This window comes from Phyllobates terribilis, unplaced genomic scaffold (genome assembly GCF_046119375.1).
Source record: "Phyllobates terribilis strain yellow unplaced genomic scaffold, ASM4611937v1 Scaffold_11__3_contigs__length_659146591, whole genome shotgun sequence".
In the NCBI taxonomy this organism is placed as follows: domain Eukaryota; kingdom Metazoa; phylum Chordata; class Amphibia; order Anura; family Dendrobatidae; genus Phyllobates; species Phyllobates terribilis.
In genome coordinates this window covers 201665417-201693207 of record NW_027362771.1, presented here as the reverse complement: position 1 = coordinate 201693207, position 27791 = coordinate 201665417, and the positions used below count along the sequence as shown (strand labels likewise).

The 27791-nt window shown below is 43.7% G+C and overlaps 1 protein-coding gene across 5 annotated transcripts in view; it reads right to left on the bottom strand.

The window, feature by feature from the left end:
- DOCK4 (dedicator of cytokinesis 4) overlaps window positions 1-27791 on the bottom strand; it is a 378644-nt gene that overhangs the window by 56964 nt on the left and 293889 nt on the right. For all 5 annotated transcript variants that reach the window (XM_073651961.1, XM_073651958.1, XM_073651957.1 and 2 more), the window contains 4 exons: window positions 8569-8629; window positions 3694-3787; window positions 2729-2877; window positions 553-639 (listed from right to left, as the gene is read on the bottom strand). In XM_073651961.1, coding sequence (XP_073508062.1) covers window positions 553-639; window positions 2729-2877; window positions 3694-3787; window positions 8569-8629 — 391 coding nt within the window. The remainder of the gene's footprint in view (window positions 1-552; window positions 640-2728; window positions 2878-3693; window positions 3788-8568; window positions 8630-27791) is intronic.

Sequence of the window (27791 nt, the reverse complement as noted above, 5' to 3'; positions counted from 1 at the left end):
TCTGTGGGCGTTTGCTTTTTCCTCTATGATGAGGCTGTGTTTTGATTGACCAGAGTAATAGAGGAGAAAAATCAAATGTCCACAGATGAATTATGTGGTATACACCCAGTTTGTTGAAGGGAAAATTTCATATTGGGTCCTCTTTATCATCAGGGACCATAAATTTGGAACAGATGATCACCGAAAAAATGAAAGAAGAACGGTGCTGGAATCAGTGGAGCAGGGATTCAGCTTAAATGAAAAAAAAATGCAGTCAAAGGCCCTATTTAAAAATCAAAGCATAAAGGTAAAAATAATGAAAAGGAAAAATCGCTAGCCGCTTGTTTGACTGGAGCGATTTTTAAGAGATTCTCATACTATTCAATGCATTCCTAGGGACACGGATATCAGAGCGCTTTTACTGTAGTAAGAGTGAAGTAACTGAAATACATCACAAAGAAAGAATTTAACATATCCAGGATGGTTATAAACCATAAAATAAAGAGAATTAACATTTCCAGGTTCTTCTGTCTATATAAACAGTAAAGAAACATCATGCTACACTTATGTTACCCTCATTTTGCTTAGATTCCTGTAGTCATAATAGTTTTCATACTGCTCTGCAAGTTTTCTGCAAAGTATTATTCCATTCTCCCAACACTGTCAATATAAACACAAAAAGTGACGATCAGCAAAATGTGCCAAAAGAGCCTAACAAGCCATTATTCTATTACTCTTATTACAGAAACGTCTATGCCCTCATTTGCAAGGCAAAGTTTACCAAAATGGTTTAATAATTAAAAGAAAGCAATTTAAATTTTATTAGTATGAGCAGAGATATGGGGCTTTGTTGTCAGTGAACGTAACCAAAACCTCTAGATTGCCAAGCAATTGCCTATATCTCAGCTTCTTGTGCCCAGTAAGAATAACCTGAGGGGGGAGAGGGGAAGTGAAATATTGAGAATAACTGCACCTATGTGATTTTTTAGTGTTTCTGTGGTATTGTGTTTCATACTGTATTACAAGTGACAACTAAAAGTTTAAATGTTTTCTAGATAAAATAGCAAAGAGATTTGTACCGTACCCCTATTCTCAAATGAGTTTTCCCTATTTAGCAGATGTGTCTGAAAAGGGCGATTCTTTTTATAAGTACAAAAAATATATAATTCCACTACCATACTAAATACTTCTGACAACTATACAATGAAAAACACAATACATCTTGTTCAAATCACTTTGACCTAAATGGACACATTACTGGATAAAGTGTATGAACAGTACTGGGAATAAATATACCATTTATGTCATTACAGAAGACATTGCTAGTTGCCAGGAAATACATAGCCGGCACGTGAATACCTTCAGAGCGGCATACTTTGCCAGGACAGTGTGCTAAGGGAACTTGGAATCACTGAGCCGTAGAAGCTAATTAGAAACACTGGAAATCATTTCAAAGCCATAAGGGGAAGCCTTGGCTGGCAGCACGCTCACAACACAATAAAGCGGAGTTTAGTTTCGATTATATGTGAGTAATAATATATATGATAACACATTACATTTTTATATCTCCGTTCGCTGTTTGTTGAGATAAAGAATGCAATTCGTAATGAAACTATGTTCTGTGGAGGCTTTTCTTTACTGTACACCTTAGAGGCTGTTGATAGAACATTTGTTTGGCCGACGGCTATCTCTTCCAACACTCCCTCGGGCTCAGATGAGTGCGCATGTGTTTTCAATAGGGAGAATGCAGTAAATAGCTGCCAAAAGCCTCCGGCAGTGGTTTATCTCCAGTGAGAACAAAAGGGTCTGGCATGTTGAAACCCAACAAAACAGGCCCTTCTTTCTCCCAACATCTAGTGTATAGGGACATCACCACACGCCGTACACGTCTTTACATGTGAGATGGTCAGATAAGTTCCTCCAAAATCAGCATGTCCAACTAATCTAATGAGTATGGCCATTTTTAAGAGATTGGAATAAGAATCAGCAGATGGTTATCATTAAATAAATGTTTAGCCTATAATTTATCTTTGACAATTTCCACCTTACCCAGATCTTAAGGTACCGTCACACTTAGCGACACTACAGCGATCCCGACAACGATACGACCTGACAGGGATAGCAGCAACGATGCGGCGACCCGTAACGATCTGTATAACGATGCACGCCTATGTGTTTCTGTGTCTGAGTCGCCAACGAGGTCGTTTGTAAGGTGTCAAACACACCGATGCATGCTACCCAGCGGGGCTTCAACAATCAAAAAATGGTCCAGACCATTCCGACACGACCAGCAATCTCACAGCAGGGGCCTGGTCGCTGCTAAGTGTCAAACGTAGCGAGATCGCTACTGAGGTCGCTGTTGCGTCACAAAACTTGTGACTCAGCAGAAATCTCGCTAGAGATCTCACTTAGTATGACGGGGCCTTTAGGTAAGGACATGTAAAAAAATAAGCCTTCCCTTTTTTACCCCAAGTGAATCTGTCATGTGTGCCATGTAAATCCTTATGCCCTGATATTCACTGCTCAAAAAAATAAAGGGAATACTCAAATAACACATCCTAGATCTGAATGAATGAAATTTTCTCATTGAATACTTTGTTCTGTACAAAGTTGAATGTGCTGACAACAAAATCACACAAAAATCATCAATGGAAATCAAATGTATTAAAAATTAAAAAAAATGTCCCTCATGTGTTACCAAAAATCAAAAAACAACTTGGAGATAGTTTAGGGCAAATAATTTTCTTACTTTCCCACGATCAAAATTCTGGATAATGGTCATATGAAGATACTCTTTCCGCTGCCACTCTGTCTGCATTGGGTAGCTGAGAAATTCTCTGAGTGGACGATCAGACCATTCCAGTAACTCATCATACAGGAGAAGGGTATAGGCAGCCTCTGCATGGGATACAGCGTGAGAAATAGACATTAAACTGTTCCAGGTACATATGTAAGGAGCACTAACAACAATCCCCTTATGCTCAAGGTTGCCAGCAGTCTGTAAATTTATGAGCAGTCAGTAAAAATCGGAAAACTTGTTCAGTGTACATAATAAAAATAAAAAAAAATAGATGGGTCTGTGATTATCTGGAGAAACTTGGGCAGGCTATTGTAGCATTTTATAGTTAAATATGATTGTATGAGTATAGGAGTTCATTCAGACGTACGAGAAAAACGGACAGATTATTTTGACTAGAGTTTGATCAGAGTATGGTCCAAGTGTCATTAGTTTTTCTCGTATGTACAGAAAAAAAGAATAAAAAAACAAGTTCCTCCACATTCTCCTTTCTGGCAGTCTGTGAAAATCACACTGCACTCTGATGTCATGCAAATGCAGTCTGAATTTTTCATGGATCCATAGACTTGCATTGCCAATTTTGATCTGACCATAGGATCAAAATTGGACATGTCTCTGCGATTTTCCGCCGACCACTCGGACATGTGAATGGCCCCACAGACTGTCACAGCTATGAGACAGTACTCGTACGAGAACATTGGACGTCTGGATGAGGCCTTCTAGAAATAAATCTAGCTGAAAATAAAGAGCTAACTGAATTTCATCATTTCATGGCTATAGGGCTCCACCGGTCCATCACTTACTGAGCAAAAGAACTAACACTTTAAAAGCCATATTAGACCATTTATATATTCATTTACTTTTATCTGGTAAATAAGGCAACATTCAATGGCTAAACATATACAGGGCTTCATTACCTGTGAAATTTTGTGCTTTCATATGGAGGTCATAAAGTTTGTGAATATACCGTATATACATTTCTTCTTTATTCAGTTCTGTTTTATAAAAATTCTGCGAAGAGATAATACCAAGTTGTTACATTACAACAACTAATTGGCAGCATTCTGTATTCTATTTCAAATATTTCCCTATTAAAGGGGTTATACATTTTTTTTAAATATTGTAATAAAGCAGGGGATGTAATACAATGACATATTCACCCTGGGCTTTGCTAGGCTTAGTAAAAATTGAAAAATATAGTTGCTCAGTTTATTGTGTGACAATCCAAAAATGTGATGTTTTGATCAGATTACAAGACCTTTCGGAAACATCGTATTGCGAGAGCTGAGAATGTAGATGGGAAGCGCAGTGAGTAGAGCATGACCGGTCTGGAGAGAGGTGCTTACACCGCCACTCACTGAGCTTCTCTTCTACATTCTCATCAGCTCCTGTCATCCAATGTTTGAGAAAGGTCATAAAATCTGACCAAAACATCCCGTTTTTGGATCGTCACGCAATAAACAAAACTATATATTACAATTTTACGAAGCATCCAGAGTTCTTTTTACTATGGTATAAGTTGTAGAACACTACTTGAGAACCTCGCACTAGGACTGGAGTGCCGCGTTCCCTTTTCTGTTTTTTCGATAGTCATCCTGCTTTAATGACGTACTGTCTTAAGAGTATGAAAAAAAATCTCTTCTTCGAAGTCTGTTACCAAGGAGATGTATAATTCTATACAGGAGTTACAGAGACAAAACTTTGAGGACATTTTAATAAACACTACTTGCAAAGTTAATTTATTTTTTATTTAAAGAGAACCTGTCACTAGGATAAAAGTGGCCAGTTATTGCTCCTATTTTCCCATGAGTATATCATTTTTATTTATTTTATTTAAGTATGGGACTTTTTATTTAGTGCTCATTGTTATGGTCTTTACTAAGGAGGCATGGCTCACAAGGTAATTATGGAGAGCAGCCTAAAGACATGACCCTAGGGAAGCTTGAAATCCACACTCCTTTGGTAATGACCATTAAAATCTGCATTAAAGAAAAAGGCCCATATCTCTGGAACCATAAGGCAGATTTTAAAGACACAAAAAACTAATTACTCAGGGGAACAGCAAGAATATAATAAAGGTAAATACTGGTCATTTTTGACTAGACTAGAACAGGTCCTCTTTAACCTATTGCTAAAATAGAATTATTTTGTAAGAATTGTTTAGTGTTTTATTGCCGATACTATAAGTTTACAATTTTGTGATGTTTGTTTTTTGCTAAAAATGAAAAAGTTTTTCAATAAAGAATACAACAACAGACATCCATGAAACTCAGTCTGAGCACAGACCACAATGCATGGACTGTCCATGGTCTTCTGACCTGAACTTGACTGTCTCATATATGCCTATGAGGCTGTCGAGTTTGGGTCAGAAAACCTACTACAGAGAGTACGGTCATTGCAGTCCGGGCTAGGACCAAGTTTTAAGGACTTCTGCATGAGTCCAAACAAAGTTACTTTTTTGATCGTTTTTAATAAAAAAAAAAAAAAATTCACATGAAAAGCGCACTTTGTACACAGAAGGACTGTTGGTAACCACTAGATTAACATCCATTACTATGTTAAGGTCACCTTGACAATACTAAGACAGTGTTTATGTTATAGAGCTTGAAAGGGATTGGATACTGTCGCAGGAAACTTTAGAGAGTGTTCAGTTCTATTGGAATACCTGTCATTTAGTGGAGAATAAAAATTTTAAGAAGAATTTGCCGAATCTGGTGAATTCAAATTTCAAAAGATTTGATCATCTCTAATAGTTATTAAGTCATCAGCACAGCAAAATGACATATGTTATGCTTGTTTTTCTGCTGGAAGAAAACTACTTATTTAAAAAAAGTAGAAATTCTGTCAGATTTAAAGGGGTGGTACGAAGGTTAAATAAATTTTAGTCTAAATCCCTATTTAGTGCTGTAATCTAAACTAGTTTTTAATATGCTAACATTAAAAATTCCCTACTGTTCCCTAGCTAGAATAACAGCTGTTGCATTTGACTTGCCCCCTGGGCCGTGGGGCACCCGGAACCGGGCTTCAGTGCGATGCTGGAAGTAGTAGTGGCAACCCGATCCCGTGGCTCAGGGTGGTCAGACCAAATGCTGTGGCAGTCTATTTGTAGAGCTATGAATGTCCGACTACGCCACCCATGGATTGCGGTCAAGGAAGACCGCCGCTGCAAGACAGACCGCTGAGGCTGGTGTTAGCATGCTGCACAGGGATAGGATAACTCTTCACGGGGAGAGTATAGCCTCAGGGCAATGTAGGTGGATGCTGGGGGTGATGGTGCAGGCGCAGCAGAAATCACACAGAGTCCAATGATGCAGTCCAGGGTTTTTACTCACAGTTGTTATCCATGTCACTTCTGTCAGCAATGACTGCCCAAGCCGTGCTGCGTCCACCAGGTGAGGGGCTCGGTCAACCCCCAGGCAAATCAGGAGTATGGCACAGGACCCCCTTCTGTCCTTTCCCGGGCCTCTCGTGCCCCACCAGTGACCAAACTTCTGTCCAGCTACCGCGGATCTTTGCGGGCAAACGTTGGCCCCCGTTTCCCGCTATCCTATATGGTGCCTTTCTAGCAGGTTTGGCGGGGGGTCGCACCAATAGATTATCACGACCTCCGGTTCTTGGCTGAGGAATAATTTACCTCCACCAACTTGGGAATCCGGTACCCTTCCACGGCCTGACCCTTCACCCGATATAAAGCGGGTTGCAATGGTTGCTGTCCGTTCTGCTCTCTCTTAGGGTCCCTTCTGCCTTCTTGTTTCTGGAGCCTTTCTACTCCTCTGTCTCTCCTTCCTTCCTTCTCCTTCTCCTCTTCTCCTCTCTGGCTCCGGCCTTCTCTCCAGGCCTGCCTTCTGAGCAGAGCTCCTACAGAGCCTCTGCTCCCTGCCACCTCTCTACTGTACTGAACCGACTGAACTTAACACTGACTAAAGATGGCTCCCACCTTTTATGTGCTTCTCTGTATATGAGCTCAGGTGACCAGCACCCAATGAGCTCCTTCCTATGCTCCAGAAACCGTCCCCTTCTGCTCCTACATCACTGGGTTCTCTCCCCCCTCCCCACTCCAGCCAGGGACATGGTCAGTTGTGCCTGCAATTATATGGGAGCACCGTCGAGCTGTCCCCCGGAAATGGGGTGTGTGTAAGTGTATGTATGCAGCTAACTGAACCCTGGTCCACACTCCATCCTTACCTGGGAGTGGAATATCACACCTCTGGTTGAGGTGCAATACCCCTGTAGCAACCGAACCCTCGGGGAGCTACACATTTTTTCCGTACTTGCTGTGTGATGATGCTTTGTTTGAGTTTCCCATACTGGGATACTCAAATGGAGAGTCATCGGTGGGGGCAGAGGCTGCAGTCGCTGTCACAGCCCCCACCCTGAAACGAGGCATCATCAGTGATGCTTGATTCAGGGGCGAAGCTAATCCCTGCTCTGTCCCAGCACATAGTGCACTGGGCGATGTACACAATCACAGCGCACGCTCTATGTTTCCGGCTCAGATCAGTAGTAATGATCCAACAACAGAGCAGCACGCACTATTAGTATGCGTTGTCAGGATACCCAGTGTTCAGAGACCAGTGCTGCTCCGCAAGTGACATGATTGGTCTCTGAACACTGTGTATACTGGCAACGCACACTGACAGTGCGCACTGCTCTGTTGCCGGCTCATTACTACTGATCTGAGCCGGTAACACAGAGTGAACTGTGATTATGCACATCGCACAATGACAACACGCAGGGACTAGTACCACTCCTGAAACGAGCGTCACTGGTGACTGTGATCGCAGCCTCTGCCCCCAGATGATGCTTCGTTAGAATATCCCAGGATACACTGAGATACTCAAATGAAGCGTCAAAACACAGGAAGTAGGGGGGAAAAAAGCAATAGCAGTTAAATAGTGTAGTTAGGGAACAGTAGAGAATTTTTTAATGCAAGCATATTAGAAATTAGTTTAGATTACAGCACTAAATAGAGATTTACATTAAAATTGATTTCACCTTTGGACCACCCCTTTAACTAAATCAACCATCAGATCTACTATTACGTATGTCTAACAACTCTGTTATTGGGGAATTTGTCAGATAAACAGGGCTACGGATTTCTTGACTGATGAGCAATGGGTAAACTTTTTTTTTTTTTTAAGGCATTATTTCAGATCTCAACTCCAATCACACAAAATATGTAACAAGTAAAGACAGAAAAATATATATCTGTACATCTTATTTTACCATCTCATTCAGGTTCTAAAAATAAGTTTAGTGTTGAAATTCAATTTTGTTTTCCTCTTTTATTACATAAGAATGACTGCTAAAAATGAAAATATAGGTCAGTTTATACAATCTGATACCTTTTGAGCTGCGCCCTTAACGAGGCCTCAAAGGACTAATGGTAAGTACACTATGATTGCTAAATAAAACAATTCTTGCCCTGATGTCAAGCCCCGCTGTCTCTGCTATGACGGATATAACTGCACCTCATTATTTCACATCTTATCTGTTTGCTTCTCCCCAGAGTCAGAAATATAACAGCATATTGTCTGCATATTAGAAATCTTTACATTTTAATATTGCCCTCACAAGTAATTGCTTGGGTTATAAGGACAAAGCAGATGAGCTGAGCTGTTCTGTTACCTGCAAGAAATGCTCATTTCACATCATTACACTCTGAATAGATTTGCTTTACTGCCACTAAGTCGGTTTTAATGGGAAATTAAATAACGTGCAGAACAGAATGTGAGACATCTCCATTTAGACATTAAGGAAGGATGTGTCATAAAGCTCAATGAGTGTCTTACCAATAGACTAACGGTGCACCCAATCTTTTTTCCATCTACTTCTCCCATTTTCATGCAGTCTCTAAAATAAAAAGAGAAACACTTGGCAAAAAGGCTTTAAGATAAAAACTGAAAAAAGAACCAACGCAGCTTTGTGAATAAATGGCAAAAAGTGAAATCCAGATGACTTAAAGCTCAGGAGCGGTTTCAGAAATCTTCGATCTGGACTTTAAGAACTGAAACTGAAAGTCAGAGAGCTTTAAAGGACCATCGCTGCTGAAAATATGGTATGTTCAAATCATATTCGTGACTACGTTGGGGGTTCCGACTGAACTCCAAAAAAAGAGATTTGAAAAATGCTTCAAACAGAGCCATAAACTTCAGTAATCAAACTGATTGAAAACATGCAACTTTGGACTTTGAGCTTTTTTCACCCATATCCCTCTTTGAAGTCGGAAACAATAAGGCAGTCTACTGCACTAATGTTTCTGGCTTCAAAGCCGGATGTGAAGACGAAAAAGGTCAAATGTAGTCCACAATTTCATATTATGGACTCCATTTGATAACCATTAAGGGCATGTCAGAATCCTGCTTTATTAAAGATTCAGATGGAATTACCAACGAGAAACATGATGCAATCCCAGCCTTAGGCAATGTTCACATCATGTTTAACCCTATTTTTAGGGCTTCATCAGGGTATACATCCGAACCCCCACAAAATGGGATCTGGGCATTTATGCTGACGGGGCCAATGATAATAATGATGCAGACAGTCATAGTGTGCTCTGTTGTGCATCATTTTTGTCTGGATAGACCTAGTTTGAGGCTAGCAGCCTGTCGTTTTGGTGCCCGCCTCCAGTAGGTGTATATGTCTTTTTTTTACCCCTTCGTACCAAAGATATGGCCCAAGTAATTAACATGCAAATTTGCCCGTTACTCAACTGGGTACATATCACAGAATTTATGTCATAGAGGAGAAAAAAACAAAAGCCTACAAGTTCTGCGATATACGCTCAGTTGGTTGAAAGAGAAATTAGCTTCTTTACTACTGGGGAGAATAAGGCTATGTGCCCACGATGCAGAAATGCTCTGGATTTTTCCTGAGCATTTCTGCATCTCCCTGGCAGAAAAAACGCATCCGGATTGTACATGCGGATTGTACATGGTTTTTCTTGCCAGGGACAAGCGGATGTGAAGCGTTCTTCACATGCGGGGGCATTTATGCATATAGCATTTATGCATACTTTATCGAAGTGCCATAATTTAGCAAAGTGCCCTGGCAGTTAGAAAATGGCATTGCTAATATTCATCTTTCTTCTCTTCTTACAGGTATATATTTTTCACTGCTTGTGTGATCTGTCCTGAAAACTGCATTATATCTCCATGCAATGCTCTGCAGCCTATCAATTTCTGGTATATATTTTTCACTGCTTGTGTGATCTGTCCTGAAAACTGCATTATATCTCCATGCAATGCTCTGCAGCCTATCAATTTCTGGTATATATTTTTTCACTCCTCTAGCTTTTTTATTCCATGATACTTAAAGGTCATCACACTTACTTTAAGAGTTTATGATCCATGCCGAGTTTACTAGTCTGTTTTTTTTTTTTTTTCCCTGCACTTTATGGTCTCCTGTTGTCTTTTAAGCTAGTGATTGATTGTTAATGAGTTAAATCTGTGCAGATCTAAGCAGATACGTCCCTATATATTGAGACTTAGTTAAGGGGAGGCATTTATGCGGGGGCATTTATGCATATAGCATTTATGCATACTTTATCGAAGTGCCATAATTTAGCAAAGTGCCCTGGCAGTTAGAAAATGGCATTGCTAACATTCATCTTTCTTCTCTTCTTACAGGTATATATTTTTCACTGCTTGTGTGATCTGTCCTGAAAACTGCATTATATCTCCATGCAATGCTCTGCAGCCTATCAATTTCTGGTATATATTTTTCACTGCTTGTGTGATCTGTCCTGAAAACTGCATTATATCTCCATGCAATGCTCTGCAGCCTATCAATTTCTGGTATATATTTTTTCACTCCTCTAGCTTTTTTATTCCATGATACTTAAAGGTCATCACACTTACTTTAAGAGTTTATGATCCATGCCGAGTTTACTAGTCTGTTTTTTTTTTTTTTCCCTGCACTTTATGGTCTCCTGTTGTCTTTTAAGCTAGTGATTGATTGTTAATGAGTTAAATCTGTGCAGATCTAAGCAGATACGTCCCTATATATTGAGACTTAGTTAAGGGGAGGCATTTATGCGGGGGCATTTATGCATATAGCATTTATGCATACTTTATGGAAGTGCCATAATTTAGCAAAGTGCCCTGGCAGTTAGAAAATGGCAGTTGGACAGGGCAGGAGACAGGTATGACATGCAAGACAATTAAACAAACTTGCTTCCAGGTCATCTTTTTGGCAAACAGTATTCACCATTTGTATCTGTGCCATTTATACTCTGGTTGCTACAATCATCCACATTCACCGTTCTCCCACAAATGCGGCACACTTCATCCATATTAATCCCTCACTCCTCTCTTCTCCTATGTACAGTTGTCATGCTCTCTTCACAATGTTATACCACGCAGATCCATTCATTCCCACCATACAACGCAGGAAACGCTCTCACAAATCACTCAATCATCTGCTCACTCTCTGTATCTTCCTTCTATTAGTCGCAGGTGATATTTCTCCCAACCCAGGACCCTCCAGTAATAATAACACTAACTCTTTCCCTGTTACATTCAGAAACCCTGCTAATCTCATTAATATTCCCTGCATATCTTCTGTCTCATTCAACTGTGCCCTTTGGAATGCACGCTCAGCTTGTAATAAACTCTCTTACATCCATGACTTTTTCCTCTCTAATTCCCTCAACCTTCTGGCTCTCACTGAAACCTGGATCCAGCAGTCGGACACCACCGCCGCTGCAGCTCTCTCCTATGGTGGCCTACATTTCTCTCATACCCCGCGACCTGACAACAGATCAGGTGGAGGTGTTGGTCTGCTTCTTTCAACAAAATGTACTTTTCAGGTTATCCCCCCTGTACCCTCCCTTATCTTCCCGTCCTTTGAGGCCCACACAGTCAGACTCTACCGGCCCTTCTCCCTGCGAGTGGCGGTTGTCTATCGCCCCCCAGGTCCCCTCCGTCAATTCCTGGATCACTTTGCTGCCTGGCTTACAAATTTTCTATCCTGCGACATCCCCACGATAATCATGGGAGACTTTAACATCCCAATTGGCGATCCTCTTTCCCCATCTGCCACGCATCTTTTATCATTAACCTCCTCCTTCGGCCTTTCACAGCTTGCTAATTCTCCTACACATGAGGACGGGAACACATTGGACCTGATCTTCTCCCGGCTTTGCTCAGTACATGACTTTACTAACTCTCCCCTTCCACTCTCTGACCATAATCTTCTTTCATTCTCTGTCAAGAACTGTGACTCTACTCAAGACACTCCCACCGTCCACACTTATAGAAATTTACGCGCCATTAACACCCAGAAATTTATAAAAAGGTTGCAATCATCATTGGCCCCAATCTCCTCCCTCTCATGTCCCGAATCTGCATTGAAGCATTATAACAAAATAATGCTATGCGCCCTGGATGAAGCCGCACCTCCTACACAAAGAACAATTCGGCATAGACGGCGACAACCCTGGCACACGCCTCAAACACGTCTTCTCCAGCGGTGCTCCAGGTGCGCTGAACGGCTGTGGAGAAAATCAAATCTGCCCGAAGATTTCCTCCACTATAAATTTATGCTGAAAACATATAACTCTGCCCTTCACCTCTCCAAACAAACCTACTTTAACAACCTCATCATCTCACTTTCCAATAATCCTAAACGACTCTTTGACACGTTTCATTCTCTCCTCAATCAAACAGCACAGGCCCCGACCACCGACCTCAGCGCAGACGATCTGGCTAACTATTTCAAAGAAAAAATTGACCATATCCGACAGGAAATTTTCTCCCAATCCCCAAATGTTATGCATGCTCCCCCCCGCCACATTGTATCTTGCTCATTTTCTGACTTCGAACCAGTCACGGAAGATGAAGTGATCAGGCTCCTTGCATCTTCTCGCCCTACCACCTGCACCAGCGACCCTATTCCCTCACATCTCCTTCAGTCCCTTGCTCCAGCTGTCACCTCTCACCTAACTAAAATTTTCAACCTTTCCCTCTCATCTGGTATCTTTCCCTCTTCGTTTAAACACGCCAGCATACAACCATTACTTAAAAAACCATCCCTCGACCAGAACTGCACGGCCAACTACAGACCTGTTTCCAATCTTCCCTTTATCTCTAAACTCCTGGAACGCCTGGTCCACTCCCGTCTAATCCGCTATCTCTCAGACAACTCTGTTCTTGACCCTTTACAATCTGGTTTCCGCTCTTTACATTCTACTGAAACTGCCCTCACTAAAGTCTCTAATGATCTACTAACAGCTAAATCTAATGGCCACTACTCCCTGCTGATTCTCCTGGATCTCTCTGCAGCATTCGACACTGTGGATCATCAGCTCCTCCTCACTATGCTCCGCACTATTGGCCTCAAGGACACGGTTCTCTCCTGGTTCTCCTCTTATCTCTCTGACCGCTCCTTCTCGGTGTCTTTTGCCGGCTCCTCCTCCTCCCTACTTCCTCTTACTGTCGGGGTTCCTCAAGGATCAGTCCTAGGCCCCCTTCTTTTCTCCTTATACACCGCTCCTATTGGACAAACAATCAGTAGATTCGGTTTTCAGTACCATCTCTATGCTGATGACACCCAATTATACACCTCTGCTCCGGACATCACCCCTGCATTACTACAAAAGACCAGTGATTGTCTTTCTGCTGTGTCTAACATTATGTCCTCCCTCTACCTAAAACTGAATCTGTCAAAAACTGAACTACTCGTCTTTCCTCCCTCCATTAACCTACCTATGCCCGATATTGCCATCTCCGTTTGTGGCTCAACCATTACTCCCCAGCTACAAGCCCGCTGTCTTGGGGTCATTTTTGATTCAGATCTTTCTTTCACTCCTCACATCAAATCACTCGCTCGTTCATGTCATCTACACCTCAAAAACATCTCAAGAATCAGGACTTTTCTCACCTTTGACTCGGTAAAAACTCTTACTGTCGCTCTTATTCATTCTCGTCTTGACTATTGCAACGCTCTACTAATCGGTCTCCCTCTTACTAAACTCTCCCCTCTCCAATCCGTCCTGAACGCAGCAGCCAGGATCATATTCCTCGCCAACCGCTACTCAGATGCCTCTTCCCTGTGCCAGTCATTGCATTGGTTGCCCATCCAATATAGAGTTCGTTTTAAACTTATCACGCTTACCCACAAAGCGCTCCATGCTTCAGTACCCCCCTACATCTCCTCCCTTGTCTCAGTCTACCACCCTACACGTGCCCTCCGTTCTGCAAATGACTTGAAACTAAAATCCTCCATAATCCGAACTTCCCACTCCCGTCTCCAAGATTTCTCGCGTGCTGCGCCAATTCTCTGGAATGCACTACCCAGGACAGTTCGATTAATTCCCAATACCCACAGTTTCAAGCGAACCCTAAAAACACATTTCTTTAGACTGGCGTATCACCTAAACACACTCTGTCCATCCCAGCTTTCCCCCATATTAAAATCTTCTTCAACTTCGGGTTCAAACCAACCATGCACATAAAAGCCTCTGTCAGGACTGCACACATACTGGCTGGCGACCAGTCCATGTATTATTATTTATCCTATTCAGTATATCAAGGCTGCATTATACAATATATATGTACTTTTTACCTTTTGTGTCTCCCCCACTTCCTCATAGACTGTAAGCTCGCGAGCAGGGCCCTCACTCCTTTCGATATGAGATATGCTTATTCTGTATTGTCTGTATAAGTCCCCCCTAAAATTTGTAAAGTGCTGCGGAATATGTTGGCGCTATAAAAATAAACTATTATTATTATTATTATATTATTACATGCATTTCCGCCTGCGGGTTGACAAGCGCTTTCCAAGCAATTTTAGCATCACTTGTAAAAGTACTTGTCAACTTGGTCACACTATATAAATCCATGCAAAAGGCATGGATTTATATAGTGTGAACGTAAAAGAATGGCAAAAAATAAAAAAATAAATCTATACTTACTTTCCGATGGCCCCCGCAGCCTTGCTTCACCGTCCTGGCTGCCGGCAGATCGTGGTACACTGAAGGACCTGCCGACGTCAGCATCGCGTGACCAGTCACATGACTATGACGTCAGCGCAGGTCCTTCAGTCCACCGCGATCTGCCGGCAAGTGAAGATGAGCGCACCGGGGGCCGCCAGAAGGTAAGTATAACATTTATTTTTTATTTTATTCTTTTTTTTACAGGTACTATGGTACCCGGGTCCGGAGGAGAGTCTCCTGTCCTCCACACCCGGGTACCATCCGCACATTGGAACGCATGGAATGCGCATCTACATATACAGTGATGCGGATTCCATGCGGTCCAATGCAAGTCAATGGCGGCGAAAACGCAGTGCTTCCGCAAAATAATTGGTAGTGCTGCGTTTTTTTCCGCAATGATAATCCGCAGCGGAAATTTCCGCAGCATGTGCACAGCACATGCGGATTATCATTGGGGAACATGGCAGGCCTTCTACCATGCGTTTTTTAAGCGTTTCTGCAGCATTTTTGCCGCTGCGGAAACGCTTAAAAAAAGCATTGTGGGCACACAGCCTAAGTTCAGAAATAAGGTGCACAGAAAAACTGTTCCAGATTCAGTGAAACAGCGGAAATTGGAGGAGGTATTCAGTTTAAATTAGAAAATCTAGTAAAAGGTCATTGATAAGGCTTTAAAGTGGGCCCATATGTTACATTTAATGTCCCATTTCACTCAGATGCCCAAAAACAGAAAATGACCGTTAAACATTTTACATAGACAACAAAATTGGGCATCAGGCTGTACCGTTAAGAGTTAGATTGACATATGTGGCCCCTATGATTCCAGTTACTTATAGAGGCAGGGGAAAGGGTGAGACAAGTGCCAGTCCTCCACTACCTCCCGCCCAGCATCAAAATTTTGTCTTTATCTGCATACTGGATAAAGGTACAGTCAGTTGAAAACAATGATGGAACAGGAAGCAGTCATCTCCCTCTTCCATCATTTACACTTTGTCCGTGAGTGAGTTCTGACGTCTCAGCACAGTGGGAACGATGACATCACGACTGCTGTGTGAAGCTTCAGGCAAAACGCTGCAGAGACTGGAGAAGCAAGGGAATGAGGAGATGTGAGCAGTTTTTTTTTTTTTACATTGAGCACATTGTACTCAATGGCATGATCATATATTGGGGTGGTCATACTGTGTCAAGGGCTGTGTAGGGGCCATTACACTGTGTGGAAGCATAATACTGTGTAGAGGGCTGTGGTGGTCATTAGACTGTGTGGGGGCCATTATACTAGGTTTATGGCTGTGTGGGGGAAATTATAATATGTGGAGGTTGGGGGCCAATATACAATGTGAAGGACTGTGTGGGGGCCATTTATCCTGTGTGGAGGACTGTGTAGGAGCCATTATACTGTGTGGAAGGCTTTATGGGGGACTGTGTGGGTGCCATAATATGGTCTGAAAGGCTGTGGGGGATAATTATACTGTGTAAAGGGCTATGTGGTGGCCATTATACTGTGTAAACTTCTGTGTGGGGGCCATTTTACTGTGTGGAGGACTGTGTAGGGGCATTTATACTGTGTGGCTGCCATTTGTGCTGTGTGGAGGGCTATAGGGGACAATTATACTTTGTGGAGGGCAATGGGGGGCAATTACACTTTGTGGAAGTCCATTATACTGTGAGGTGGGCTGTCTGGGGCTATTACACTATGTTAAGGGCTGTGTGGGGGCCATTATACTATGTGGGGGCCATCATAATGTGTAGGGGTCATCAAATTGTATAGTGGGCTGTGGGATCCTCATGTTGTGTTCAACGACTATGTGGGGGCCATCATACTATGATTGGGACACTGAAGGTCTCAATGTGTGTGAGGAAATTGAGGGAGGCATCATACTTTTGTACTGTTGGGTCCTCATATTGTCCAAGCGGAGGGTACTGTGGAGGAATTCACTGTGGGGGTATCAAGCTCTGTTCGGAGGGCACTTTTGTTGGCATCATATTTTATGGGGGCCAGCCATAAAAGTGGTATCTTAGAGGGGGGGGAACTGATGGGCTTCAATAGGAGTTACTTTGTAACCGCTTTAAAGATTGGAGATATGATTTTCGGTAACTACATCTAATCGCTTTGAGTCTGCTGAATATTTATTTTCCTTTTTCTAAGCGGCGGCCCAATTAATACTTCTGCTATGGGGCCCCAGATTTCTATGCCCAACCCTGAACAGATATTTTTACTAAATAGACCAAACACATTCTGGAGTGATTCTATTATCTTTAAAAAGAAAATAGAATATAGCAACATATCTACAGTGTGGCTAAAAAGTAACATCTTGCTCAGTGAGTTATTTAACATTGAACTAGTAAAACTGTTACATTCACTTTACTAAGGACTAAAAGTATGTAAAATTAGTAATATGTATTAATTCAGAGTTAGAATCCCGCTGCTGGATAGTGCTGTTTAAATAAAAAATTTTGTGAAAAAATGTGTTTGACACAGATCAACATTTCCTATGCGGACACATGGTTACAGCAGTGTGTAAAGGGGGCCAGAAAGCTGTTTATTTCAATAGGTAGGTGCTTATATTTTCTGACTACGTCGCCTAGATGCTTTATCAATATATAAAGTGGTGCCATTTGCCAGCTTAGTGCAGGGGGAAGGGTCACATATACCGGTGCTTCTCACAAAATTAGAATATCATCAAAAAGTTAATTTATTTTAGCTCTTCAATTCAAAAAGTGAAACTCATATTATATAGAGACATTACAAGCAGAGTGATCTATTTCAAGTGTTTATTTTTGTTAATGTTGATGATTAAAGCCAATGAACACACAAAAGTCATTATCTCAGTAAATTAGGATAATTAACAAAAAACACCTTCAAATGCTTCCTTAGCGTTTAAAAAAGTCCATTAGTCTGTTTCAGTAGGCTCCACAATCATGGGGAACACTGCTGACTTGACAGATGTCCAGAAGGCAGTTATTAACACACTCCACAAGGAGGGTAAGCCACAAAAGGTCATTGCTAAAGAAGATGGCTGTTCACAGAGTGCTGTATCCAAGCATATTAATGGAAAGTTGAGTGGAATGAAAAAGTGTGGTAGAAAAAGGTGCACAAGCAACCGGGATAACTGTAGCCTTGAAAGGATTGTTAAGAAAAGGGCATTCAAAAATTTGTGGAGATTCACAAGGAGTGGACTGCTGCTGGAGTCATTGCTTCAAGAGCCACCACACACAGAAGTATCCAAAACATGGGCTACAAGTGTTGCATTCCTTGTGTCAAGCCACTCATGACCAATAGACAACGCCAGAAGCGTCTTACCTGGGCCAAGGAGAAAAAGACCTGGACTGTTGCTCAGTGGTCCAAGGTGTTGTTTTCAGATGAAAGTAAATTTTGCATTTCATTTGGAAATCAAGGTCCCAGAGTCTGGAGGAAGAGTGGAGAGGCACACAATCCAAGCTGCTTGAGATCTAGTGTGAAGTTTCCACAATCAGTGATGGTTTGGGGAGCCATGTCATCTGCTGGTGTAAGTTCACTGTGTTTTATCAAGACCAAAGTCAGCGCAGTAGTCTACCAGGACATTTTAGAGAACTTCATACTTCCCTCTGCCGACAAGCTTTTTGGAGATGGAAATTTCATTCTCCAGCAGGACTTGGCACCTGTCCACACTGCCAAAAGTACCAATACCTGGTTTAAAAACAACAGTATCACTGTGCTTGATTGGCCAGCAAACTCGCCTGACCTTAACCCCATAGAGAATCTATGGGGTATTGTCAAGAGGAAGATGGGAAACACCACAACCAACAATGCAGACGAGCTGAAGGCTGCTATCAAAGTAACCTGGGCTTCCAGAACACCTCAGCAGTGCCACAGGCTGATCGCCTCCATGCCACACCGCATTGATGCAGTAACTGATGCAAAAGGAGCCCCGACCAAGTATTGAGTGCATTTACTGAACATACATTTCAGTAGGCCAACATTTCAGATTTTAAAAACATTTTTCAAGCTGTTGTTATAAAGTATTCTAATTTACTGAGATAATGACTTTTGTGTTTTCATTGGCTGTAAGCCATAATCATCAACATTAACAGAAATAAAAACTGACTGATCCAACTAAATCAAACTTCTGTGAAATCAAACTGTCCACTTAGGAAGCAACACTGATTGACAATCAATTTCACATGCTGTTCTGCAAATGGAATAGACAATAGATGGAAATTATTGGCAATTATCAAGACACCCTCAATAAAGGAGTGGTTCTGCAGCTGAGGACCACAGATCACATCTCAGTACCAATGCTTTCTGGCTGATGTTTTGGTCACTTTTGAATGTTGGTCTGCTGCCTGAAACATCCTTCAGCATGACCGGTTTGGCAGTGGGTCAGTAATGGTGTGGGGTGGCATTTCTTTGGTGAGCCGCACAGCCCTCCATATGCTCGCCAGAGGTAGCCTGACTGTCATTAGGTACCGAAATGAGATCCTCAGACCCCTTGTGAGACCATATTGCTGGTGCGGTTGACCCTGGGTTCCTCTTAATGCAGGACAATAACAGACCTCATGTGGATGGAGTGTGCCACCAGTTCCTGCAAGATGAAGGCAATGAAGCTATGGACTGGCCCGTCCGTTCCCCAGACCTGAATCCAACTGAGCACATCTGGGACATCATGTCTCGCTCCATCCACCAACGTCACGTTGCACCAGAGACTGTCCAGGAGTTGGTGGATGCTTTAGTCCAGGTCAGGGAGGAGATCCCACAGGAGACCATCCGAACCTCATCAGGAGCATGCCCAGGCGTTGTAGGGAAGTCATACAGGCACGTGGAGGCTACATACAACGCTGAGCCTCATTTTGACTTGCTTTAAGGACATTACATCAAAGTTGGATCAGCCTGTAGTGTGTTTTTTCACATTAATTTTGGGGGTGACTCCAAATCCAGGCCTCCATTGGTTAATAAATTTGATTTCCATTGATGATTTTTGTGTGATTTTGTTGTCAGCACATTTAACTTTGTACAGAACAAAGTTTTCAATGAGAATATTTCATTCATTCAGATCTAGGATGTGTTATATGAGTGTTCCCTTTATTTTTTTGAGCAGTGTATTTAGGGTGCTTATACTTCTAATGCTGTACCAGTATTTTAATTTCTCTCTAGATTTAGCAGAATGCTTAGCGTTATCCGTGTGACTAGTATAGAGAATCATTTTGGCCTTTTGCCTTGTAATGAACAGAACACTAGTAATTAGGCTGACTGTCCCATTGGAAGTGACTATTATAGACTGGAAGACCTACAGAACAGTATAAAAGACGTAGTTACTTACCAGTAACGGGATTTCTCGGAACCCATGACGGCACCACGGAGAGAGGGGATCCGCCCTTCAAGGACAGGAAACCTACAGATAAAAAGGGCGGCACCTCTCTCCCGCATCAGTTGTTTACAGAGCACAGAGAGGACCCCCAGGTTAGTAACACAAATTTTAACATTTTTAAAAGGAGCTTGCCAGACACACCCAGTGACTAAACATAGGTAATAAATAAATGTGCACACCCATGTGTGAAGGGAGGGAATGTACGGGTGCAGTCATGGGTTTCGAGAAATCCTGTTACCAGTAAGTAACTACGTCTTTCTCTTTCCCCATGACGGCACCACGGAGAGTTTTGCAGAGAAGAGTCGTTTAGGGAGGGACCACCGCTTCCAGAACCCTTCTGCCAAAGGTAAGGTCCGAAGAAGAGGTTAGATCCAGCCGGTAGTGCTTAAAGAATGTAGAAGGGGAAGACCAGGTTGCAGCTCTACATATCTGCTCGATTGAAGCCCCAGCTTTCTCCGCCCAGGAGGCTGCCACTGCCCTAGTCGAGTGAGCTTTTAAATCCTCTGGGGTGGTCTCCCCGCTTGAGGAGTATGCCAGGGAGATGGCGTCCCTTATCCACCTTGCCAGAGTGCTCTTGGAAGCTTTCAGTCCCTTCCGAGGTCCCTGGAAGCACACAAAGAGAGACCTGTCTTTCCTACACTCCCGTGTGGCCTATAAGTACTGCATAATGCACCTTCTGACATCTAAGGTGTGTAGAACTTCTTCCCCCTTGTTTTTTGGGTTTGAGCAAAAGGAAGGGAGGGTGACCTCCTGCGACCTGTGGAAGAGTGATCCCACCTTAGGAAAGTATCCTGGGTCAGTCCTAAGTGTCACCCTGTCCTCAAGAATTTGCGTAAAGGGGGGCCCTGCTGATAAGGCTTGTATGTCGCTAACCCTACGTGCCGATGTGAGGGCTACTAGAAGAGACGTCTTAAGAGATAGAATTTTAAGAGATGCATTCGTTAGAGGTTCAAAGGGACGTTTGGTCAGGGCTGAAAGAACTAAATTTAAGTCCCAAGGAGGAGTATTCCGGGAGGGGATGGGCCTGGACCTGTGAGATCCCTTGATGAATCTGGAGATCCACCTATTCCTGGCCAGGTCGCAGTTATATAGGGCTCCCAGTGCCGCAACCTGAACCTTTAGAGTGCTTGTGGCCAACCCCCGCTCCAACCCCTTTTGTAGGAACTCTAAGATGGCAGTAATGGGGGCCTCCCCTAATACTTTCGAACCCGTGAATGAGAGGAATTTTTTCCAGGTTTTACCGTAGAGTCTGGTGGTTACGGGTTTCCTACTCTGCAGTAGGGTGGAGATTAAATTGGGGGAAAACCCTCTCTCTCTTAAGAGCGCCCTCTCAAAATCCAGGCTGTCAGGTGCAGGTTTGCTACCTGAGGGAGAAGGAGCGGTCCCTGAGAGAGGAGATCCGGAATTTCTGGAAGGACCCAGGGGTCGGAGGGGGACATTATCCTCAGCCAGGAAAACCAAGGCCTCTTTGGCCAGAAGGGGGCAATCAGAATTATGTTTGCCTTGTCTTCCCTGACTTTCCTCAGAACCGCCGGAATAAGAGCCATCGGAGGAAAGGCATAAGCTAGCTGGTAGTTCCATGGAATTGAGAAGGCATCTAATACTGCTGGGTTCCCTTTGGGGTTGATTGAACAGAATATGTCCACTTTTTTTTTTTGCCAGTTGGCGAATAGGTCTATGGAAGGATTCCCCCAAGCCTTTGCGATTTGGTTGAACACCAGCTGATTCAGCTCCCACTCGCCCAGTCTCAGCTGGGTCCTGCTCAGGAAGTCTGCCGTGATATTTTCTGCCCCTTTTATGTGGAGTGCAGATAGGGACTCTAGATTGTTTTCTGCTACCTGGAGGATGGATTTTGACACTTGTAGAAGAGAATGGGACCGGGTCCCCCCTGGCGATTTAAGTATGCCACCACTACCTTGCTGTCCGAAAAAACTCTTACATAGTGTCCCCGTAGAGTGTTTAAGAATTTTAAGAGGGCAAATTTTACTGCCAGAAGTTCCCTCATGTTGGAAGATACCCCTTAAGAATCCTCTGACCAGACTCCCTGAGCTATCTGGTTGTTTAGATGAGCCACCCACCCCCTGGGGCTTGCATCCGTCGTTAGGACCTGTGACACTGATATTGTCCATGGAACGGCTCTGGCTAAATTGTCCCCCTCTGTCCACCATGTTAGGGAAAGCAAGGTTTTTGATGATAAAGTTAGCCGACCTTCTAAGTGCCCTTTTAGTGACCTTTCCGCCCTCAAGATTTCCCATTGCAAGTCCCTGGTGTGCAACTGAGCCCAGCGGACCCCCGGGATGCAGGCAGTCATGGAACCTAGAAGGGACATTGCTCCCCGCAGTGTCATATAGGGATGGTTCTTTACATGGGATACTCGGGCCTTCATACTCTGGATTTTCCCTGCCGGGAGATGGCATTCCTGATTCCTCAAATCTAATAGGATACCTAAATATTCTTGCACTTGATCCGGCTCCAACCTGGACTTTTTTAGATTCAGAAGCCAGCCTAAATTTGTCAAGGAACCCATGACTCTTGCTAGATGGTCCTTGCAATGGTTGAACGAGTTGCCTATTATTAGCAGATCGTCCAGGTACGGGATTATTAGGATGTTTTGCTCCCTCAGATGGGCCATTACCTCTGCCACTATTTTTGTGAAGACCCTTGGGGCTATCGCTAACCCGAAGGGAAGAGCCGTATATTGGTAGTGTTTGATTATGCCTTTGAGCGGTATCGCTACTCTCAGGAATTTCTGGTAGTCTCTGTGTATGGGGACGTGATAATAGGCATCCTTCAGATCCAGGACAGCCATAAAACAGTCTGGGAACAACAATTTCACTGACGTTTTTATTGATTCCTATTGATTCCATCTTGAACGATAGTACCTTTAGAAATTTGTTCAATTTTTTTAGGTTCACGATAGTCCTGAACGTCCCGTCTGATTTTTTCCTGAGGAACAGAGGGGAGTAGAATCCTTCGCCTTCCTCCTGAGCGGGGACTTCCTGAAGGACTGCTTTCCCTATTAGGCCTAGAACCTCCTGTTCTAGAGCTAGTTGTTCTACCCCTGAAGACCTCACGGGTGTTATGACGAAATTTGGATGGGGAATGGAGTGGAACTCTAATCTTAGTCCTGATTTTATCAGGTCTAAAATCCAAAAACTGTTTGATATTTTCTCCCAGGCTGGGAGGAAATGGAGAAGTCCCCCCCCCCCCCACCTGGGGCTGCCTCTCATTGGGCGGGTTTCCTGTTATCCATAAACCCTTTGGCTTTTTTGGTCTCCTATCCTCCCACCTGTCCTGGTCTTTGGGGGGGGTTTCCTGCGCATAAATTTCCTGCTCCGAAAGGACTTCCTGAATGAAGTACCGGAGAGGACCGGGAAGCGTTTCTTGTTATCCCAAGGCTTTGTCAAGGATATCGTCCAGGGTAGATCCGAATAGGAACTCCCCTTCACAAGGAATGGAGCACAGCCTAGATTTTGTTTGGAGGTCGCCCAGCCAGCATTTGAGCCAGAGGGCCCGCCTAGCTGCGTTAGAAAAACTCGCAGCCCTGGCTGCCAGCCTGACGGAATCGGCTGAAGCGTCAGCCAGAAAAGCTGCTGCGCCCTTCATTACTGGGATGGAGCCTATTATGTTATGCCTTGACATTTTGTTTTTCAGTTGTGCTTCTAGCTGATCTAGCCAGATCATTAAAGATCTGGCTGTGCATGTGGCTGCCACTGCGGGTTTTAACCCCCCTCCTGCCGCCTCCCAAGCTCCTTTCAGGAAGAAGTCTGCTTTTTTGTCCATTGGGTCTTTCAGCACCCCCATGTCTTTGAATGGCAGGGAAAATTTCTTAGAGGCTTTGGCTATTGCTACGTATAACTTTGGCGCCTTCCCCCAGAAGCAGCATACTGGGTCTTCGAAGGGGTATTTTATTTTAGGCGACAACAACCCTTTCCTTTCCGTTTTTTTCCATTCCCTCTTAATCAGGGAGTGTACCTTATCATTAAGAGGGAAAGATCTCCTTTTCTTTTGTTCCAGGCCACTAAACATCATTTCCTAGACTGATTTTTTAGGGCGAGGATCTACGAACCCCATAGTGGACCTAACTGCTTTAATCAAGCTATCTGTACCCTCTATAGGGAAACAGCTACGACCCCCATCTCCGGGAAATGACGAAGATGATGATAAGCAGGATGAATCGGAGACTACCCCCTCCCCGTCTGAACTACTAGATTCTGATACAGGGGATAGGTGTCTGTTTTTTTCTCGTTTCTTCCCCCCCTTCTGCAGGGACTTAAAGGTATCCTCAACCTGAGACTTAATCAGGGATCTGAGCTCTGAAGCGAATTTAGGAGTCTCCTCACATTGTCTGTTCAATGCACGAGTTGCACAGTCTTTTTTGCCACGTGGTGGGCAGATCCTCTGCGCAAAGCGCGCAGGTCCTGTGCTTGGACTTGCCCATACTCTTCCTTCCCTGAGAGAGAAGAAAAGAGAGGGGGGCCCCAAGTTACAAGTGAGCTTTCAAGAAGATCACTTACCGACCCGTGTAAAGAGGGAATACCGGATTTGAAGAGGAACCCGTTCCAGTAGCTGGGTCTTTCTTCGAGGTTGACGCCACGCTGGAGTCCTTGCCGCGTTGTGAAGACCAGCCAGACCGCCCGCTTCCACCGTCACCTTGGCTGCGTTGGCGTGAAGGGTCACTGGAGGGGCCTTTTGTACACTTCCCGTGTTTCTGAGGTGATGATGATGATGAGTGGGGGTGCAGGGACTGCACCTCCTGTAGCTCCAGCTCGCTCATAGCTGAAGAGTGCCAGAGTGTGCCAGGAAGCACTCCCCCTGTGCTTCCCTGGCAATTTAACCTCTATAGGGGTCCGCCCCCCCTCTGGCCTGTCCACCGCTGTGTCATGAGGTGCGCCCCCCCTGGCTTGCCCACCGCTGTGCACCTCCAGCATGGGGGACGCCCCCCCCCCTCCTGTGCAAGCCGTCCCTCGGTTTCCCGTGCGCGTTCAAACGCGCCGCTCCCAGAGGGCCCGGCGGCACTTCCGTTGCGCGCGCGCGCCCAGACCGCGTCAGAGGGGAGCGCGTTCCCCCAGAACCCCAGGCAAGCATCCGACCTGGGCCCCGGAGCTCAGCCATACTCACTAACCTGAGCCCTGGAAGCCCCGCCATACTTACCGACCTGAGCCCCGACACCACTTGGAGACTGCGGCGGTCCAGTCTTTCCCTGCACTGCGTCTCCCTGCCACCCTAGAGGCCCACTGACCCCAGCAGTGGCGCTACAGGACACCGCACCAGCCGAGGCAGGGAACCCCCGCTGCCTGAACCGGTCTGGCCGGGCCTGGTAAGCCCATCTTTCTTCTATCTTCCTTTCTTTCTTCTATCTGTAGGTCCCCGTCAAGGACAGGAAACCAACTGATGTGGGAGAGAGGTGCCGCCCATTTTATCTGTAGGTTTCCTGTCCTTGAAGGGCGGATCCCCTCTCTCCATGGTGCCGTCATGGGGAAAGAGAAAAAAGTACAGTATATCACAAAGTATGATGTTTTAATCATTTTTTTAATTGTTTCGTTTTTAGCTTTCAATTTGAACATTATTAATAAAAAATCATTTAGTCCTGTATTTTTCAGGTAATCAGTATCCAAAATAGTGTACATGGATACAAACAAAATGTATTAACCCCTTAGTGACGAGCCAATTTTGACCTTAATGACCAAGCCAAATTTTTGAAATCTGACCAGTGTCACTCATTTTGGAAACTATACCCTTTCAAGGATTTTATCCATGGGGATAGTGAGCATTTTTACCCACAGGTGCTACACGGAATTTGTTAACATTAGGTCGTCATATTGAAAATTTTAATTTTTTTCACGATGTTGCTTTAGCCCCACATTTTTCACTTTAGTAAGAGGTAACATGAGAAAGTGGACCTCACAGTTTGTTACCCACTTCCTACTGAGAGTGCCAATATCCTACAAGTGGTCAATAGATCTGTTTGGACACATGGCAGGGCTTGGAAGGGAAGAAGCAAAATTTGGTATTTAGCATGTAAATTTGGCTGGAATAGATTGCAGACACCATGTCTCATTTGCAGAGCCCCTGAGGTACCAAAACAGCGGAAACACCCACAAGAGACCCCATTTTGGAAACTAGACCCCTCAAGGAATTCACCTAGTGGTGTACTGAACATTTTTAATCAGGAAAGTCACAAAACATTATAACATTTAGATATGAAAACAAAAAAATATTATTATTTTTTTAATGATGTACACGATGGGTAATAGGAGAAAATGGACCCCATAATTTGCTATGCAATTTTACCCAAACACAACGATACCCCATATGTGGTCAAAAACTATTGTGTGGGCACATGGCAAAACTCGGAGAGAAAAGAGCACGATTTAATGTTTGGACACAGTTTTGCATTTGCAGAGCCCCTGAGGTGCCAAAAAGGCAGAAACAGCCACAAGTGACCTTATTTAGCAAACTAAGTACCATAATGAATTCATCTATAGATCTATGGATGTGGTGAGCATTTTAAAATGAATCTGTCACCCCCTGGGAGATATCAGACCTCTACTATGGGCAAACAGTAGAGGCTTGATTGCAGAGAAATGTGCTTTTATCAACTGTTTTGCACGGGCTTGGCGTCCCAAGAAATCCCCACCTATGTGTTTAGTTAGCATATTCCTCCCACTCCCCTGTGACGAGCACTGGTCTCCCTCAGGTCCCGCGCATGCGCAAAGAGCCGCTCACATACAGCGCGCTTTGCTTCCTCCCGGCCATGTCTGTCTGTGCACTGCTCCGCAGGGTTCTATTGCGCAGTCAAGTCAGTGACTCTCCAGCGCCTGCGCAATAGAATCCTGTAAGGCAGTGCACAGACAATGGTGGCCGGGAGGAAACAAAGCGCGCTCTATGTGAGGGGGGAATATGCTGACTAAAACACATAGGTGGGGATTTCAGGGATTACTAAGAAGATAGGCGGTGATTTCTTGGCGTCCAGGGGACGCCAAGCCTGTGCAAAACTGAGTTGATAAAAACACATTTCTCTGGAATAAAATCTCTACTATGGGCTATACAGGTACAGTACAGACCAAAAGTTTGGACACACCTTCTCATTTAAAGATTTTTCTGTATTTTCATGACTTTGAAAATTGTACATTCACACTGAAGGCATCAAAACTATGAATTAACACAAGTGGAATTATATACTTAACAAAAAAGTGTGAAACAACTGAAAATATGTCTTATATTCTAGGTTATTCAAGGTAGCCACCTTTTGCTTTGATGACTGCTTTGCACACTCTTGGCATTCTCTTGATGAGCTTCAAGAGGTAGTCACCGGAAATGGTTTTCACTTCACAGTTGTGCCCCGTCAGGTTTAATAAGTGGGATTTCTTGCCTTATAAATGGGGTTGGGACCATCAGTTGTGTTGTGCAGAAGTAAGGTGGATATACAGCTGATAGTCCTACTGAATAGACTGTTAGAATTTGTATTATGGCAAGAAAAAAGCACCTAAGTAAAGAAAAACGAGTGGCCGTCATTACTTTAACCCTAGAACACATACCTGGGGCCTCGCAGGCCCGCCCTGTTAATTGTTTTCTATTTTCTGCAAGATTACTTTAGTTAGAATTTTGAAACTCTAGGTATTCCTCAGGTATATAGTTGTTTGTCATTTTTGTTTGAGTTATTCCATGTTATTTGCACACGGGCCTAAAAGGCCCCAGGTATGTGAAAGTGTAGATTTTTATGGTCATGCGTTCT